Below are 20669 nucleotides of genomic sequence, written 5' to 3'. Positions count from 1 at the left end.
TTGTAGTGTCCTGAAATCTCAGTGCCACAAAGAGATCAGGATCCCTAACAGCTTCCTTTCCTCAGTGTGCCTCCTTTGTCTTCTCTTAGCCCTATACATTGATCCAGTCAGTGGAAAGGGGAATTGGGAGTATGACGCTCCCTCTGGGATCACTCACCCCCCACCTTCTGGTTACAGGTGCAAGTCACTGACTCCTGAAAGTGCTCCCAGCGTTTAACCCTTGAAGCAGTGGCTGGAAAGTCAGCTGAGACCTCCAGTCTAGTCTGATTGTGTAATATATTGTGTAATCCGTGGTCATCCTTGATTAACTAGGTTGTTTGCACATTTCTGCCTTCTCTTGATGGGTTCTCTAACTCAGAGGTGTTCTCATCTGATAAGGACAAACACCACAACAATGGGGTATAGACAGTCATATTAATTACATTAATTGGACTTCTGAGGTGCAACATCCTCGTCTTAAATGAGAAGTAAGGGGGAGTTTAGAGTGTCCAGCTCTGACAGTCTGAGTGTTAACGAATGGCAACATGGAAATGAAGCAGAAGTTAAATATAAAAAATAAAATAGCGTAATAAGAGGTAGAGCAGCTTTTCCATCATCATGTTTTAAAATTTCAGGCAGATGGAAAGATTTCCCCAGTGACATTTCTGTTTATAATCACAAGTAAAATAGTGTTAGCAGCTATGCTGTGACCTGGCTTGCCCACAGTTTTGTTCTAGCGTCTTTTTGCTTGTTTTTTTCTTATTTCACATTTGATCATGAACAAGAAGAACTCTCCATCCATGTTTTTAATAAATCACAGCTTTATTCTGCAAGTAAAATCTCTGCCAGATCTTCCTTCTCCATCTCCTGGCTACGCTGAGCTCATCTCATTGGCCTTTTCTCCTTTAGCTGCCTCTCTGGCTTGTTTCTAGTTTTCTCACTCAAAGCTGAGTGAATCTAGCCAAACAGAAAACGTGAAGATAAATGGCTTGTGACACTTATCATAAATAGAGGTCTGATTCAACACTCCATGCATCATGAGCCATTTATTTTTAATGCTTTGAGCTTGAAATGTTGAAATAATTTGGGGGGGGGGGGCAGAGGATTTTCCCTTGTGAGTGATTGTAGAAATATATAGAACTATATTTTACAAGGTAATTTCATGTTGTTTGTTTGCATTTTGGTACATCCATATGTGTGCAGGTGATGGTGGGCACCTGTGGTTTCATTCAGTGGCGAAGGAAGCTTTCCTTCCCCAGTGCAAAGCAAGAGTTCCTTCTTAATGTATTCTCTTACCCAGCGCACTGAACTGTTAATTGTTGCTAGCAGCGTTGCATGCCGTAATTTAACACTGAAGTGTGAGGGACCTGTTTGGAGTCATTTGTTTAGAAAAGAAAGCAATAGTCTCACAAGATGATAAAAAGAACCACAATATATTACCAAATAGACTTAAAAAATAGGAAAACAACAAAACACCTGCCCTCAGACCTTCGCAGCTCAACATTTTTTAGTGCTCCTTATGGCAGCCTCGCTATGCATTCAAGGATCCTGAAATCTGGTGATTCACACATCTGCCTTCCGTCTACTTTGTTAGCTTTTGTATCCATTAGTAGCCTTAATAGCCTTTGCCAAGAGAATAAATATGGAAATCTACAGTCCCCTGAGTCAACACAGTGCTGTATAAATCATACTTGCCTGAGGAATCTTCACAGCACTTGGCTTTGGAAGAATAGGTATGTGTGTGTGGGGGGGAAGGTCTGTGGTCTTTTAACTTGGGAGGTTCTCGAAATAGTTGAAATATTTGAAGACTTTTCTTCCTAAACATCCTTGTAGAAATGGTAAAAAAAAGGTTCCTATTTTATTGTTGGGAAATCTGAGATGAGAGTTCATGTAACACATCCTCAATACACATTATCAATATTATTTATTATTAATTGATATTTGTATTTATCCTGAATTTATTTCTCATATCCTCTTTTCCTTGGTGTCGTTCTTTTTTTACTGTATAGAGTAAAGCAATTCAAGCTAAGGGACTCTAAGTTAATGGCAAATGATAGAAAACAGCCATTGCCATGCCTTCCCTTGCTGTGGTTCACTGGTATAGCCTTCTATAAAGAGAAAAGCACATTACTCTCTGAAATAGGCCCCTTAAATGCAACCTTCCATGTTGATCAGCATGCTCTCGTACTGCTTTACTAGTTTTTCAGGACCCTGTTTCCCTGACCTAGATTGACATATTCCAATGCTTACCTCATCCCTCCCACCTCCTCTCTTGTCCATCCAAAAGTTTTGGGAGAGTTAAGAGTACTTTCTCTTCCTCCTAAAGTTAAGGAGTCTCCTAACTTAGAAGGAATAATTATTAGCCTGACAGTGAGTTGAGCATACAATGACTACCACTTGAGAAAAAAAAAATTCTGTAGCAAATCTCAGATGGTATTCAGATCCCTTTACCCCTAAAGATCTGTGGAATTTTATAACTTCATTGTGAATCAGTTCTGTTAGAGAGACACTCAGATCTTCATTTCTTGCTTCTGTTTTGTCTAAAATTCTTCAAACGTCGAATACTATGTGTTTATTAGTGCTTTTAAAAAGATAATTTCTGTATATGTAAAATATTCCAGAGAATGGTGTTAGCTATTTCATTTACAAATAGTTCCTTTTCATATGATTTAGAGTTGCCAAGATCTTCACTTCCACCCATTTCTGTCCTTTGGCCTTTTAAATTTTAATTTACTTAATTTCTCAGAGGCATTTCCTCCTCCTTCCTTCTGGCTTACACTGAGGCCACTCTCCATTTTTCTCTCATTCCTTCAGGAATGGTTTGCTATTCAGGGCACTTGGATCCTTAAGAACAAATGAACTTTAGCTAGAACAGAGGATCCAAGGCCCAGAGATGACTGTGGATAATTCTTTCAGAAATTAATTCCACAGAATATATATTGGGACATTCCTGAGTAGGCATCAGAGTAAAAGGAGATGAAGAAAGAGGAGAATTATTCCAACTCTAAAACTAGAACTCATGGAAAGGGAATTCTTGATCACTTTAGGGATTTGAATCTACTACTTGACTTTAAGAACTCTTTACCTCTATGTCAATAAAGTTTCGAAGACATTCTTTCACAAGGTCCCAGAGCTAGGCTTCATCCTGAGCAGACTTCCCAGGTCTTCCCTTCTCCTTCCACTGGACCCAACACCCGTTAGTACCCTTCAGTTCTAACTGGTTTAAGTAACTGCATAACCAAGAGCAGCACCTGCATGGGCAAGTGTGCTTTCTAAGGGAAGATTAGGGTATGGTTTCTTATGGACATTGTGAATGTCTGATCTTGGAGCACGTACAGTTCACTTCAAAACAAATGAATCTTCAGCAGTAGCATCCAGGGAGATAATGGGTAAGTAATATATAGTCGCATATGTTTGTAATTGCTAGCAAGGATTCGTAGGTACTAAGTAAACATTGGATTGATTGAATTAAGACTTGCCTCAAGGTCTCACAAATTAAATAAAGAGCGGGGACAGGATCTGAACCCAAGGCTTTTGAATTCGAATACAAGCTTTTTTCTGCCACATTATGCTATGCTTAATGAATTACTTCATTAACTCATATTTGAGAGATAATTGTAACTATATAATCTCAATAGTGTTATTATGCTTTTTGGTATAAACCAGTGGTACATAGCCATTCAGCTGTCTTACTGTCTATGTAGCATATATTACTTGTACTTTTAGAAACTCATTTGTCCTTTTTTATGTACTTGTGATTACTTTGAGGCATTCAGATGAATCTAGTACGTATCTGGAGTAAAATCATCTCTCTGTGTATGGCATGGAGTTTTTTGTTTCTGTTTCTTCCCAATATATAGATTTCTTCTCTTCCCCACCCCCACAATGGTGCAAAACCTTTGTTCTTTGTTCTCTGTCTTTAGAGTCCAAGTCCTGTCTTTAAAAACTGTTATCCAAAGGAAACTTCTCCTTTCAAAAGATGCATGAACTCTTCTGAAGTAATTAATCTTATTACCTTGAAAAAGATCATTGACTTAAGTGACTTTTCTCGGAGGTGGTGGTGGGTTTCAAGGATTATTTTTCTCCCCCAGAAGAAAAAAGTAGCAGCTGGTCTACCTTTTGACAGCATATAATTCCTTTTCAAACGCCCCCTCCCTTCAGGAGTTGTCTCTTGGTTTGTTGTTGATCACAGTTTCATGACTGGATGTTCAAAAACACATAGTTAGAAAGAGCTTTATGGGTTATGTAGATAGGTAAGGAGGTCAGAAGGTGGCCCACTGGATAGAGAACTGAACCTGGAGTCAGGAAGACCTAAGTTCAGATATACCCATGGATACTTATTTGCTGTGTGACCATGGGCTAGTCACTTAACATCTTTTGCCTCAATTTTTTCAATCGTAAAATGAGTGTAATAGTATCACCTCCCTCACCAGTTTCTTGTGAGATATTTGAAATTTGTTTACCACAGTGTGTGGTACACAGCAGGGGCTGTTGAAATGTGACTATGATTCTTATAGTTGAACCCTCTCATTTTATAGGTGAAGAAACTGAAGCCCAGAGATATGAAATGACTTCCTGGAGGTCAGATAGGGAGAGCTGGGAATTCAAGTGCTCCTGTTCCAGATCCAGCCCTCTCTCCTTCCCACCACCTGACTTAGCCATTTCTCTTGTTTTAATGGGCACTAATGTAGTTCTCCAGATTACTAACCCTCCAGTTTCATTTACAAAGCTTCCATAACATAAAACTGTTGGATTTTCTCTGGCTCTCATAAGAAATGTGCTGACATGCTGTAGGACTAATTGTCTGCAATTTAATTTTGGAATTGTGATAATCATTATGGCTGTTTTTATTTTCATTCTAGCTTCCTTGGGCACAGCCAGCTACAAATACTTGGCAGAATTATGCCCTTTGGGGTGATTTTCAATTTACTCACATCAGGAAGCAGGTTTTCATATTAGGCACTTTGAGTTCAAATTTGGATTATTAAATACTTGAGTCCTCAGTTGCCACATTAGATCATTTAACATTCTCAGTTTCCATGTAAAGAAAATAAAATTTTAAAAATCCCCAGCCATCTATATGTTCTTACAGTATTTTTGAAGTGTTCCCTTAGGATTTAAAGTGTTTGTTCCCACTCTCCAGGAACATTTCTTAGTATAAAAATCTGCTGGTTAAACAAAGATGGACTTGGCATTCTAGGCTGATTCATAGAAATGAGTTTGGGTTTCATTTCTATATTGTGTAACTAGGCAAGTGTGGTCAGACAGGTTTGGCCTTCTCCCTCAGAAGTGTTTAAGCATGCTTCTTATGGTGTGTGACTGATGTTTTCTTTAAAGTAGGTAGATCATGTTGTTACAGCTGTTTTCACTACTGTGATTCCCGGGAGAATAGGCTTTGTTGGTGGTTTAACAGACTTTTCCCTTTTTATTTTTTTTAAAATAACTTTTATCCTGTGGTATGTGGGAATCAGTGGAACTGCTGTGCTTCCATTTACATTATTTTCTGTTTTGCTCTTACAGAAATGCATCTTCTGCAGACAGAGAGTTAAGAAAGTTTCTGGGGCTTGCATCCAGTGCTCTTATGGACGCTGCCCAGCTTCCTTTCATGTAACCTGTGCTCATGCCACTGGGGTCTTGATGGAACCTGATGACTGGCCTTACGTAGTTAATATAACATGCTTTCGACACAAGATCAACCAGAATGTGGTAAGTACTTCTTTCCATCTGTGGCTTTTATGGGTTTTTAGTATTGGATCATAATTGTGTTTTTTTTTTTAAATTGAATTATTTTATTTGTTTTCAGTATCTTCATACTAACTCCCAGAGATAGGTTTTTCAAGTTCCTTCTCTAAGTGTAGCTCTAAGTATGGAACTTTTTTCTGCCATTCTGGGACAAAATATGCTTTTCACCATTCTATGTCTGAGACCTAGTGGTGAAAAGCACTGTATTTTTATTAGAAGGTATCAGGTTCAATCCTAGCTGAGCTACTTATTACTTATATCATTTCAGGCCTCAGTTTATTCATGAATTTATTATTCATTTATTCATTGTTCAAATAAGGGTGTTGAATTAGGTGATTTTTGAGGTCTCTTACAGCCTTGAATTCTCTGTTATCCATATTTTATGATGTGGTGGTGATGGTATATCATTGCATCTCTTGGCTGGTCTCAGTGATTTAGTGGCTCAGCTGAAACAGTGACTAATTTAATTATCAAAGACAAGAGCAGAAAAGACAGTAGTTTATCTTTTTCTTTGTCCAGTTGATATATTTACATAAAACTTTCAGTGACTAGATTCTTCAACTAGAAATAGAAGAAATTTTCCTCCAGCTCTGTATGTAAGAATCCATCCTAGTAACCTTAATCTTTGTGAGTCATATTTTTTTTAGGTCTGTCCTCTTTTCCTCCATGTCTACTGACTGCTTTTCCTGTATACTGAGTTATTAAAAAAACCATATATTCTTATAGGTTATAGAATATATATAAAATCTCTTCTGGGATGATATCTCATGCTTGGCTCACAGTCTCATTCTGTACCCTCACTCCTGCTCTAATATCTGGGGCTTAAGTTTATATACTGATTTATCTTAAAAAAAAATCCTGTGTTCACATGAACTCCCATGACCTCCATGTTCCCTCCACTTCAGTTCCCCAAAGGAAGGATCATATCTTAGCTTTCAGTATCATTTGTAACTAGACAAGTTCCATACTTGTGAATTCTGATATCTCCCCTTTCTAATCAGAATCTCCTTTCCTTTCATCTATTCCTCTCTCATATTCTTACTATATCCATTCTTCATCTCAGAACACCATTCACAACCTCCATCCCTTTTTGTTCTAATCAGTCACCTTTGTTCTGGCCTTTCTCTCTTCACAGTGTTGACTCTAGAGTTGACCAGGTCAGCTCTACTCTGTCTCCTCTCCTGTACTTTAGCAGTCCTTTACTCTAGGTCACTCCCCACCATTGTCCTTCTACTGAGGGAAGTCACAACTGTGTTGGGTCCACTACAGATTCATGTCATTTGATTTAGACTGGACTTTCGTTGCTGTACAACAATCCCTTAAGTCTTCCTTGATTGACTCTTTATCCCACGATGTCAGTGGCAGTTTCAAACCTTATTTTCTCACCTCAGTTCCCCAATACCACTTCTCTCTCAACAAATGTTCTAGTCTCTTACTTCATTGGAAAATCAAAAACTATCCTCTGTGAGTTCCCTCCTCTCTGCTACTTCATACCTCAAAATCCCTCTGTCTCTTCACCTGTCACCTCCTCCTTCATGCCTGTCTTTGAGGGAGAGGTGAAAAAGAGGTGATCCTTTTCCTGGCTACCCCTGTGCTTGTGCTTTGGGTCACATCGCTCTCTCTCTCACCCAGGAGCCATCTCCGTCAGTTATCACTGCACACCTCTTTGATACCTGCCTCATTGCCTTCCCCTTCCCCACCCTCTCCATTATTTCCCTGTGTATCAGCATCTTTCCAGTTGTTATAAATATGTTCTGGTCTTATGCAGTACTTAATAGGGTCAAGTAAGACCTTAACCCTAACCCTTAAGCTATTGATTGTCCTGTATATTACTACCAGATTCTTAGAATTATGTTCATTTCTTGCCTGTAACAAATTATAATCATATTATAGTCACTTTTTCATTACCCAAGGACTTCTCCACCTTTTGCAGTTTTGGTCTCCACTACTTGCCTGCAGCTGCTCCCTCCAAAGTTTTTTAACTAGTTTGCTTTTTCTCAGTCTCTGTCCTCTGCCTTCTTGGCAGCTTTTGACATCGTTGATAACACCATGCTCTTGGATGTTTTCTCTTCTGCATTGGCTTCTATGACACTATTCCCTCTTTGTTCTCCTCCCCATCTCACCATGCTTTATCTTTCTTTTTTGCTGGATCATCATCCATCTGCTAAACCCTTAGAATGGACCTGAGCCAACTTCTCTTCTCATTTACTCTCTTTCTTTTGGTGATCTTATCTGCTCCCAAGAATTTAAATGCTATCTATGTAGATGACACTTAAATCAATATAGTTAGCCCTAATATCTCTTCCGAACCCCAGTCCCATATTAAAACCTGCCTGATGCTATCCCTTCTGATTCCATCTCAAGTTAGGGGTTGCAAAAGAACCTGTAAAAAAGTTGGAAAAGTTATATTTTTTTTCTAGTTAATTGTCTTGAGTTCTTTAAAGAATAGGGTCCATTAAAGAAGATTGTTAATCTTAAAAAATGATTTGAACAGGAATGCTTTCTAATTCTGCTGTTTCGGGACCGTGGAAAACAAATCAAAGGATCCTAGATCTAAAAGGGAAAGTTGATTTAGTCCAAATAACTCAGTTTACACATTTTGGAAAATCACGGCCCAGAAAGTTTAAGTTACTTGTCTAAAGTCACACAGCTAGTAAAGGATAGATCAGGATTTGAAATGAAGCTGGAGACCATGTAGTCAGCAAAAGCAGTAACATAGGCTTAGTTTACAATTAAGGTTCAAGTTTTAAAATATAATAAGTACTTAGGGACCATAAAATCTAATTAAAATCAAATTTACTAAATAGGAATTAAAAGGATAACTTCAGAGTTAAAAAGGATAAAAAGTTACTCTCCTCTTCCTCCATAGTTACCAGGTCAGGGAACTCATGATAAGATCTAAATTTGCCCAGGATCAGTGAAAATACACAGTGTTCCCTGGTCACCATTTTTTATATATTAGACCTTTAGCCTGAAAAGACTCCCCACCCTTTAAAGAAACAGGTCTGGCTACATGTTGCTGGAGTTTTATAGAGGAAGGGAATAGGGACCTAGAGGGGCTTGGATGAAAGGAACAATGAGCTCATAGCCCATCTTACCATCAGAAGCGTGTAAGCATATTCACTCTTCCCCAGTGACAGCCTTCTGGTTGCCCACTTTCTATCCGCAAGCACTTTCCTTTATTGAAAAAAGTTTTAAAAAGATGACAAAATAGGTTCTAGGTAGAAATCGGTGGTTGCCTGTTTACTATGATTTGAAGGGCAGAAAAAGGGTGACTCTTCTCATTTGGGAATCTCTGTTCTCCATTCCCCTCCATCTTTACTCATAGGAGTCTTGTCCCCTAGGAGGATCACAAAGAGGGGATGAGAAAAGAGAGGAGTAATTTTTGAAGGTTGACTCGATGGTGGGAAGAAACAGGAAAGGTTAAGTCACAGTATGCTGGCTAGGGGAGAGCCCCTAGTGTTAGAGGATTCTGGAAAATCTAGGTAGTATGAAGGCACTGAGGGCGTTGAGGAGGGAAATTCCTCTAAAAAGGAGGCTGGGGGCTTTACAGGGGGGTGAAGGCATGCTGAAAACGAATGGCTCATTCATACAGTGGGAAATAAGTGCTTTTGGTGAAATGCCACATGATTTCAAATATAATTGGGTTATTTATTCTCAGAATATGGTATATTATAGCCTTTCTTCTATTTTAAATGCTGAGAAATATTTTGACAACTTTGAGCTGGCTGATAAGCCTTTGGCAGCTTTCTGATAAACCATTTTGTCTTATTTGGCTACCAGAGCAGCCAAGGGTTTATATGGAGTGTTCTATTTTGTTAATTTTCTGTTCTTTCTCGATTCCTGGGAGACCTTCTCATAGCGGATAACTGATGTGGCTGCGTATGTATATGGCGGCATATTTGTGAAATATTTCTTACACAGTCTTTCAAGCTTATTGCCAGGATGTTAATATTGGTTTATACAGCCCGTGACTTATATGCAGTAAATCCCAAGATCAGTGATATCTGAGAATGATGCTTCAATTTTGCGATTGGGGAGCCTCTGTGTATTTGTTTGTGAGTGCTACCAAAATGCATGTAATGATGTCACCCACTGTTCCAAAACCATTTAATTTTTTCCTTATTGGATCCTTCATAGTATGAGATTATTTAGAATTTTTTTAGTTTGTTGAACACATTCTGAAACTTGAATAGTTTGTAAATACTTCAGCTTTCTTAGCATGTTCTATATTCTACAAACAGTATATTAGAGTACCTTTTTTTTCTTTTAAAGATAGTTTCACATTTTCTAGAATACAGCGTTCCTTTGGTTCTTTAATCCAGAAAACTGAATTTTTTTAAAGATTTTCAAATAAAAGTTTGCTTGGGATTATAGAGTTTCATTTTAATATTCAAATTTTCTGTGACTATTGATATTAGGATTGAACTTTTACAAGTAAGATGCATTCCAAGCATTTAATCAGCATCCTTTTGCTTTGGAGTTTTGGTATATATGATTTTGTCGTTGGGGGTTACTTGGTAGTTTAATAAATGATGAAAAAGAAAATATTTGATTTTGATGTAATAAAAAAACCCAAACCTGATTGCTCCCTGCCCCTTCATTTCCATCCCAGACTTAGTGTGCTTTGTAAAGGATGAAAAGAAATCACAGGGTAGCTTTTTGAGGATGGGGAAAAAATCTTAAGTGATGCTTATAGATTGCTTCTTTTAACTTTGTTAAGGGAAGGTAACTAGAATACTGTTTAGAAGTATTCATTGTGTTCATGAATGTCTACTAGAACCATAAATAGAGGTGTGAGGTGTGTGTTAGTAGAAGGTGGACAGAAAGTGACCAGCTGACAGTATGAGTGCATAATCAATAGAACTTGGCACCTAGTTAGCAAGAATAATTAATTAAAATAGGAAGTTTACTGCTAGAATTCCATCAGTGCAGTCTTTGTACTTCAGATCAATTCCTGCCTAATCTAGCCTAATCCCTTCCCAAATGAATTTGTCTTTGAGGGTGAGTGTATGTGTCTGGCCTAGATGCAAAAAATCCCTAGATATAGTTTTGCCATCCACATTAAGTGAATCTGGGTCATTTACGTTGGTGGCTGAATGGAGGATAGATTGGAGAGAGGAGAGATACAAGGCAGATAGACACGCCAGCAGGCTTTTGCGGTAGTCCAAGTGCAAGTTGATGACCTGCACCAGGGTGGTGGTAGTGTCAAAAGAGAGACAGGGTCCTATGGGACAGATGTTGCAAAGGTGAAATCCTAACATATTCTCTCAATAGTTGAATTCCCAAAGAGATCCTAGTATATGAGAAGAATATAGTTGATCCCTATTATTTTTGCCTGAGGCCATTCATTTAATGGCTTTGTTTTGGTCAGGATTGTTCTTTCACATATAGATTTCATATTACACACAAGTGTTCCAATTCTCTAATTAAAAACTTTGATATTCCTGTACCTGACCATAATCTATCATTCTCTCTCTCCCTTTGCCTCATTCCTTCTAAACCCACCCATTGAGAACTTCAGTCCTTCTGCCTCTGAAGGCTTTCTTGGGTGTTACCTCACTCTTAAGTGAGTACCTGAATAGGTCAAGGTCTCCCATTGCATGCTGGGCCCTCTCCAGTCATCTTGATGAATATCTGGTCATTGGATCCAGATGGCTCAGGTGGGGAAAGTGAAGCTGGTGACCTGCACAGCCCTCCCTCACTCAAAACAGAGCCAAGTGCAAGTTATAGCATCATTTCTCTGATGTCATGGTCTTTGAAAACAAAGGGCTAACACAGACAGACAGATAAACAGACCGACCTTCTGCATCTGAAGGCTTTCTCAGTCTTGACACATGCTCAGATTTCATTTTCCTTCCTCTTCCTATCCTCAGATAGTTAGCCAGTTCAGCTACATACTATTCTCTAAAATCTCTTGTTCCCTTCTAACACTGCTTATCCCTTTCCAAAACTGAACCCTGTTTTTTACTTGTTTCCATCTGTTTTCTTCACTCTTACCTATTGAAAGGAGCTGGAAGAAGTCACAGCTCTTCTGACTGGGTGCATCATTTGTTGTTGTTCAGTTGTGTCTGATTCTTTGTGACTCCATGGACCATAGTACACAGGCCCTTCTGTTGTTCACTGTCTCCTGAAATCTGCCCAGATTGATGTTGCTTTCATGATACAATCTATCCATCTAATTTTCTTCCATCTCCTTGTCTTTTTTCCATCAATCTTTCCCAACATCAGGGTCTTTTCCAATGAGTGCTGTCTTCTCATGATATGGCTAAAGTATTTAAGCTTCAGCTTCAGTATTTGTCCTTCCAGTGAATTATCTGAATTACTTAAGTATTGACTGATTTGGTCTTCCTGATGTCCAAGAAACTTTTCAAAAGACTTCTCTAGTACCATAGTTTGAAAGGATAGATTCTGTGATGGTCAGCTTTCTTTATAGTCCAATTCTCACAGCACCATACTACTGGAAAAACCATAGCTTTGACTATATGGCGTTTAGTAGGCCAGGTGATATCTCTGCCTTTTAGTATACTGTCCAGGTTTGCCATATCTTTCTTTGCAAGGAGCAAGTACCTTTTAATTTCATATCTACAGTTGCTGTCTGCAGTGATCTTTGATCCCAAGAATATGAAATCTGACACTGCTTCCATTTCTTCTCTCTCTGTTTGCCAGGAAGTGAAAGGGCCAGTTGTCGTGATCTTAGTTTTTTAAAATGTTATTTAAGCTTATTTATGCACTATTCTCTTTCACCCTCATCAAGAGGCTTCTAAATTCTTTTTTTAATTGAAATATTTTATTTGTTTTCAGTGTTCAACAATAATTTCCATATATCTTAGACTTTTTTCCACTTTCTCCCCCTCATTCCGCGCTCCTTCCCCACTCCCTCCCTGAGACAGTGTACATGTACATTCCTATTAAATGCATGTTGTGTAGAAGAATTAAAATGAATGGGAGAAACCATAAAACAAAACATAATACAAAAGAAAATGGTCTGTTTGTATCTGTGATCCAATTCCATAGTTCTTTCTCTGGATGCGGAAGACGTTTTGCCTTAAGAGTCCATTGGAAATTTTTTAAGTTCATGTATTACAATGAAGTGCTAAGTCTACCAGAAAAATTACATACTGTGGTTGTTGCTGTGTACAAAGTTCTTCTGGTTCTGCTCCTTTCACTCAGCATCGGTTCATATAAGCCTTTCCAGGCTTATCTGAAGTCTTCCTGTTCATTGTTTCTCATAGCACAATAGTATTCCATTACATTCATATACCACAATTTGTTCAGCCATTCCCCAATGGATGGGCATCCCCTTGATTTCCAGTTTTTGGCTACCACAAAGAGTGCTGCTATAAATATTTTTGTACATGTGGGACTCTTTCCCATTTCTATGATCTCTTTGAGATAGAGTCCCAGAAGCGATATTGCTAGGTCAAAAGGTATACACATTTTTGTAGCCCTTTGGGCATAGTTCCAAATTGCTCTCCAGAGTGGTTTGATCAGCTGAGAGCTTCTTAATTCTTCTTCACTTCCTGCTATTAGAGTGGTATTGTCTGCATATCTATCTGTAAGGGGGTAGGTCTGTTCTGCCCTGATTATGCCAGTTGTAGGGTGGCAGACACTCTAAGAAGATATTGAGATCCAGAAGAAAGAGGGGCCCATGGCATTTTGATAATTGGAGAAGTTTAATCATGAGACCAGCCCTAGGCAGCAACTAGACAGGGTGGTGGATCCCTACCCCCCACCCTCACCTTATATTGTTAATGTATTTTTGCTTAATTTAAGATCTTTCGCACCCATTAATAGGCCCATGTGAACTGCTTAAATCACATGGAAGCTTAAGTTACATGTGGGAGGAGCTTGCTGAAGGGGTGGAACAGGAAGGGTGGAACAGAGCAGGGAGGAAGTTGGTAAGAGCAGTTAGGGCAGAGGAGAGAGAAGACACAGGCAGGCCCAGCTGGTTTTGTGGGTGTTTGCTTGTGGGAAGGCCTGGGCAGGGGTGGGGAAGGCTTGGGAATGGTGTTATTCCCTGTAGTGCTAATGTGTATTGACTTCTTGGCTACTGTGATGGATTTGGCTTTCTGGTGTCTGAATAAATGTTTTTCTTCTGCCTTCTGTATGGAGAGTCTGTTATATTTTGCAATTCACATATATTCATGGTCACCATCGATGTTGGTGATACACCATCGAACATTGCCTTGGTGATACACACCACTCCATAAGCCAGGACAGTTATTATATAGCAGCAAAACCGAGAAGGCATAGTGCCAGGGATAGCCCAGGGTCATGTGCAAGTTATGCAGTGGGATGGAACTACTTTTGTTTGTTTAAGGTAGCTTACATTAATTGTGGAATCACAGGTCACATTCTCACACTCTGGCTCTTATTCTGCAGTATCTGAGATTTTAAAAAATATTTCTCCTGGCATCCTAAATTCTGGTTTTTGATTTATCTAGCTAGACTGGCATTTCACATGATGTACTCTGCATATAAATTAAATAAAATGACGAAATACAGCTTTGTTGGTCTTCTTGACCCACATATAAGCCCCTCAGGAGACAAGTAAGATGATCTGATAATCCCATCTCCTTTAGGATTTGCCACATTTTGTTGCGATCCAAGCAATCAAAGGTTTTAGGATAGTCAATGAAGCAGAAGAAGATGTATTCTTTGGAACTCCCTTGCTTTCTCCATAGTCCAGTAAATGTTGGCAGTTTGGTTGCTAGTTCCTCTATCTCTTTGAAAACCAACCTGCTTCTCTGGTAATTCTTAGTATGTTGTCTGACTTCAATTGGGTCCTCACTGGGATAAATAAGACAATCCTTTTATTCCTTCCTAATAGATTTGCTGTCACTCCTTATAAAAACTTTTCTTAGCTTTCTCTTTCCTCTCACCTTTTGCTTTACTGAAAAAACTGAGGCATTGTATATGAATTTTCTCTTTTCCCCTCTCTCTTAATCTCAAAAACCTTAGTATCCCCCACCTTTTCCTTCTTTCCTCCAGTTTCAGATGATAAGATAGCTTTTCTTCCTAAGGTCGATGTCTCTACCTGTTAGCTGCTAGATGGCACAGTGAATGGAACACTGGACAGGAGTCAGAAATATGTGAATTCATATCCACTTTCAGACATTCACTAGCTGTGTGGACCCTGCTCAACCCTTAACCTGTTTGCCCCAGTTTTTTCTTCTGTAAAATGAGGATGTCACCTACAGTATGCCAGTGTTGTTGTAAGGATAAAATGAAATAATATTTGGAAATCATCATATAAGTACTAGTTATTGTTGTTATGTTGCCTCAATCCCATCCCCTCATGTCCTCTCCATATTGCATCCTCAGTCATCACCTAACTCTTTCCTCTCCTTGTCTATTTCCTCTGTATTGCCTTCAGGTATGCCCAGTTCTCCCTTCTCTTTAAAAAAAAAATCTTCACTAGATCCCACCCACTCAGTTAAGCTTTCATTCTATATTTCTTTTCCCTTTGTCAGCCAAACTCCTAGAAAAAAGCTGCTTATATTTCCTGCCTCCATTTCTTCTCTACTCCCTTACTCCTCATTTTGGTTCCTAACCTTTTCTCTCAAGTGAAACGGTTCTTTCCAAATTTATCACAGATCTTTTAATTGCCAAATCTGATGATCATTTCTCAGTCTTTATTGTTTTCAACATGTCTGCTGCATTTGATACTGCTGACCACTCTCCCCCTGAACACCCTTTCTTCCCTGGGGTCTTGTGACGGTATTCTCTCCTGGTTCTCCTTCTACCTCTCTGACTGTTCTTCTTCATTGGCTCATCGCCATCCATATCACCCCCACCCCCACCCCCCACCTCCCCAACTATTCTCCAGTTTCTGTCCTTGGCTCTTTATGCTTCTATCTGAACTCTCTTTGCTAGTGACATTATCTCTATGCTGATAACTCCCTGACCATAGTTTCTACCTGGACTTCAATCCACCATCACCAATTACCGATTTGAAATGTAAAGCTGGATGTTCCAGAGATGTCTCAAACTCAACAGAGCCAAAAGAAAACTCATTATTATCCCCACCACAAGTCTCCCTTCTTTTAGACTTTCCTATTTCTGTCAGAGGTTACCATCTTTCTAGTCTTCCAGTTTTATAATCTTGCAATTTTACCTGATTCTTTGCTCTCCCATACCTCCCGTAGCCAATCAGGCATCAAATCTTGCCATTTCTACCCCCACTACATTTTTCAGATCTGACCCCTTCTTTCTTCTCACGGTTTAGTTCAGGCCTTAATTATTTCTCACTTACATCATTGTAAAAGCATACTAATTGGATCCCTACTTTGAGTATGTCTTCAATCTAGCCCAAGCTACACTGTAGCCAAATTGATTTTTTCCTTAAGTCATGTTACCTCCTTACTCATTCAAGTCCAGTGGTTCCCTGTTGCTTTATGTATCAAATATAAACTCCCTTGTTTAGTTTTTAAACCTTTGCAACCTAGTCCCAACATCTTTCTAATGCCACTGTATGCTACTCCCCCTCTCACAGTTATGCAGCCAAATTGACCTTCCACAACGGTCCCTCTCCCAGCCTTTGTACTGACTGATCTCAGTGGTTGGAATGCTCTCCTGCCCCTACAATCTAGCCTCATTCCCTATAGCTAACTCCTTTTTTCCCTCAAGATGCTGCTGAAATGCCATCTTTTACATGAAGTCTTCCTTGTCCCCTTCATTTGCTTGTGCCCTACCTTGCAAACTACTTATATTTAACTCATTTATATATATGCTTTCTATATTTATTTGTATATATTTATACATATACTTGTCTCTCCTGTCAAAATGTAAGTTTCTTGAAAGTAGGAATTATTTCATTCATTGGATTCATAGCGTCAACACCTAGCACAGTCTCTACACATAGTGGGCACTTTATAAATATTTATTGATTGATAAGTATGCTTTAATTGTACCATTTCAGCCATTTCCAGTGTAGTTGTGGAAACAATATATGGAGTTCCATTCATACATATACATAATCCACTTTTTATGTGAGGTGTTAAACATTTACAAGAGATAAAATAGATTTTTTTCAAAAAGAAATCAGTTGTATACCAATCAAAATAGTCTTGAAAGTTAACCTGAAAACCATATTTGTGCCCTAGAAGTAGGTAATCCATGAATTTCCCAGAGCAGATTTTATATTGTTATCTATTAGCTATAACCACTAGAGGGAGATCTGATATTTTTTACCAAACATGGTCTGACTTGCTTTCAAACAGGATAGTAAGAAAAAGTATCTATGGAAAGCCCAAGTGATGGTGCAGCTTATTGTGGAAGCCACAAAGAGTCTGCTGCCATGTTTCTGTTGCTGCTTTTGGAAGTGCTGATGACTCCTTAGATACACATGAAGTACATTTTGTCTTGGAATCTCATATTGCAAGACAATATGGTGTTTGGGGAGTCTATTTTAGGTGTGGTTCATATAGTCTTTATCTGAACTGTGTATATCAGGGGAAGAAATTTTCCCTTTGCCTGAAAAATTATTTTGTCCTTTTAAAAAATGTCCATTCTTGCCAGTGCTAACCTCATCTCAAATGATTCCTCTTGTTCTTCTCTTCCCTAGTAGAGTATCAGGTTCCATTATTACATCCCAATAGAGGGAATCTTTACTCGGTGAAGGAAAGTGGACTGATTACTCTACATCCACCTTCCCTGTTGCTTTCTCCATTCAGAAGGACCCTCCCTTGGCTCACTGATGCTCAGAGAATTTTTCACTTCTGCTGTTTAGTTAGACCCCCTTCTTTCTGCATTTGTTTTAGCCTGCCTTCTCTACCTCATTTTACTGCTCCTGGCATACTGAGCAACCAGACTCTATCTGCCTATCTTTAAGTCTCAGATGAGCTTTTTTTCCCCCTCACTTGAGAGGCAACAAAACGTAATATAAAAATTCCTGGCTTTCAAGTAAGACATGAATTTAAATGCTAGCTCTACCACTTATTAGCTCTGGAATATTTGGCAAGTCACTTAACATCTCTGAGCCCTAGCTGCCTCAGCTGTACAGCTGGTTTACCTGTGTATATACTCAAAGGATTATTTTCAGAATTGAATAAAGTCAGGCACAAGAAACTATTTGCAGCCACAGTTTCCTCATCTCTAAGATGAAATCATTAGATTAGACATTCTCTAAGGTTCCTTTCAGCTCTAATTCCTAAGACTATATTTTTAAAAAAGCTATTACCAAGTTAAAAAGTTCTGAGCAGACAGAATAGATGTCCCCAAGTCCATGCATTAAATCTCATGACCTTTACTCATCGGAGAATTCCTCCAGCCCTTATTTGGAAACTGTCTAGTCTTGTTTTAAATTCAGCTTTAAGCTAGCTTTTCTGTTTTTCAAACCCAAATGGAATCTTAAAGCAGCACATTAGAAGTTACAGATAGAAAGCTAAAGATGGGGACTGGAGTTTTAAGAGAGTTTTCAGCAGCAGCAAGAGTTAATGAACAGTCATTTGTGTAGTGCCTACACTGTGTGGTACACTTACGCTACGTGCTAGGAGTACAAAGACAAAAGTGAGCAAGTTTTTACAGTTTTTACAGGCTGCAGTGAGGGGTCAGGAAAGGGTCTTATAGGAGGTGACTTGAACTGAGAGCGTTGCAAAGATCTAGGAATTTTAAGAAGTGAGGAGGGAGTACATTCTAGGTACAAGGGAATAGCCTGTACAAAAGCACGGAGACTCAGGAAGCAGTTTTGTGTATAAGGAAGAGCACGTAGACCAGTTTGTCTGGAAAAAAGTGGAGGAAGAGAAATAATGCGTAGTAAGGTTGGAAAGGGAAAGCACAGTCAGATTGTGATTGTGAATAACAAACAGGGGTATTTGTATTTTATCCCAGAAATAGTAGGGAGCCATTGGAAACTTTTGAACATAAGAGTGACAAGTTAAAGCTGTACTTTAGGAATTTGCTTTGAAAGTGGTATGGAGGATGGAGTAGAGAGGAGAGAAAATGGATGCAGAGAGACCAATTAGGAAGCTATTTCAGAATCTAAATGAAAAGTGATAAAGTCTTAAACTAGGTTGATTGTGGTGTGGGTAAAATAAAAGGGACAGGTTTGAGAGATCTTGAGGACCCAGATCTATAAAGGCTTGGCAATTGATTGGATATAGAATTGGGTAGAAGGCAAGGGAGATAAAGGGTGACTCTGAAATTATAAACATGAGTAACTGAAAGGATGGTAATATCTGACATAAGCAGAGAAATTCTGAAGTGGCAAGGGGGTGAGGTTAGAGACTTAGGGGGGAAACAGTGAGTTGTATTTTGAACATGTTATATTTGAGATGCCTACAATGGGAAAAGTCCAATAGTCAGTCATCAGTATGAAAGTATATAGCTTAGGAAAGAGTTGGGCTGGATAGCAGTAGCACCCAATAGTCTGACTGTCAGGGAAGAGACTCACTCCTACCCTGGTTCCCCGTCCCTCCCCCCCCCTTCCCAAAAACAAATAAAATCCTCACTATAAAAATCCAGGGAGAGAACAACAAAAGTCCAGCTGTGTAAGGCTGTTTAATGCAGTACAATTCACCTCAGGAATTCCTGAGGGCATCTGTGGATTATGTCTAACATAAAACAATAACGGATGTTCATAATGCTGCCCCTGAGTCACCAAGAAAATGTTAAATTACCAATATATTCTATTTATTAAGAGGTCAGAGAATTTAGAAGGCACACAATTTAGAAAGGATTTGGGGAAGGGATACAGTGCAAAAAATGACAGATTTAGAATCAGAGGACATGGGTTTAAATCTTAACTTTGTTCCTTATTCCCTTTCTGACCTCAGGTAAGTCATTTAACCTCTTTGGCTCTCAGTTTGTAAAATGACAGTCAAAATCTATGGCTTCTAAGGGTCCTTCTGGCTCTAAGTTTGTGATCCTATAGTCATCAAAAATTGCTTTAAAAACAGCAAAAGAAGTTGCGTTGAGAAGACTGAACTTCCTTTAACTTCTCCTCTGTAAATTGGAATTTGTGAACACTTGTACTATCCACTTCACAGGATTATTATCATGAAAATGCTTCATAAACTTTAAAGCATTTTATATATGTGAGCTCTTATCATTACTGTTATCTGCCATATTGATTTATACGAAATATCTTCATCACCAAATGGTAGGAATGAATGGCTTAACTCTCCTGCTTATATAACAGAAGAAGAGAAAAGGTAGACTTAGAACTGAACATCATTGACAACATTCTCTAAATAGTAACTATCTCACACACAGGATTAAGATGAGACAACATATTTTTTCACATGAAACAGAACTGTTCAGTCTATCTTATCTTCTTCTTGGAAGTTGGTATGCCAGTGTAAACACTTCACTTAAGGACTTTGTAGAGGATTTTTCATTGCACAAGTCTCTGGAAATCACTCTACAGAGATCCTTTGTTAGTTACAACAACTTCTCATGCTGTTCAGATGCTTTACTATGCGTATTCACTGCACTAACTCAGGTAAGGTCTTTTTTTTCCTCCACAATGTGACCCAGATTAAAGAAAAACCACGAAGAAGAACTGTGTACATGGAAAGTAGGTTCATAAATACTAATTAAATTCACATTAAATTTTTGACAATTAACTGCAATTAAGAGAAATAATACCTCTTAGATTATAATCAATGCAAAATTTATAGTTATTTTTCAGTATTCTTTATTAGCATATATTTTGTAGAGGAGAAAGGAAACAATCATAAAATGATCTATTTTTTTCAAGAGGTAAAATAATATTAACATGATATGACAGTAGTCAGAAAGCACACTCAAAGAACCATGCATGTTTACTTTTTATCACACCATACCTACAAGTCTACCATATTACTAGTAAAGTGATATGAATTCATAGCTAAGCAGTGAGAGACAGAACATGATATGTAGTAGAAAGAGAAATGGATTGATCTCCAGGAGACCTGAGTGTTACTTGTAGGTGTGCCACTAATTCTGTTTTGAACATGTTAAAA

The 20669-nt window shown here is 38.6% G+C and overlaps 1 protein-coding gene across 18 annotated transcripts in view; it reads left to right on the top strand.

The window, feature by feature from the left end:
* The window catches only part of KDM4C (lysine demethylase 4C), a 544029-nt gene that overhangs the window by 434182 nt on the left and 89178 nt on the right, over positions 1-20669 (top strand). For all 18 annotated transcript variants that reach the window (XM_072596853.1, XM_072596740.1, XM_072596750.1 and 15 more), the window contains one exon: positions 5500-5685. In XM_072596853.1, the coding sequence (XP_072452954.1) occupies positions 5500-5685 (186 nt within the window). The remainder of the gene's footprint in view (positions 1-5499; positions 5686-20669) is intronic.

Source organism: Notamacropus eugenii, chromosome 1 (assembly GCF_028372415.1).
Source record: "Notamacropus eugenii isolate mMacEug1 chromosome 1, mMacEug1.pri_v2, whole genome shotgun sequence".
Taxonomy (NCBI): domain Eukaryota; kingdom Metazoa; phylum Chordata; class Mammalia; order Diprotodontia; family Macropodidae; genus Notamacropus; species Notamacropus eugenii.
This window is presented reverse-complemented; position numbering and strand designations above follow the sequence as displayed.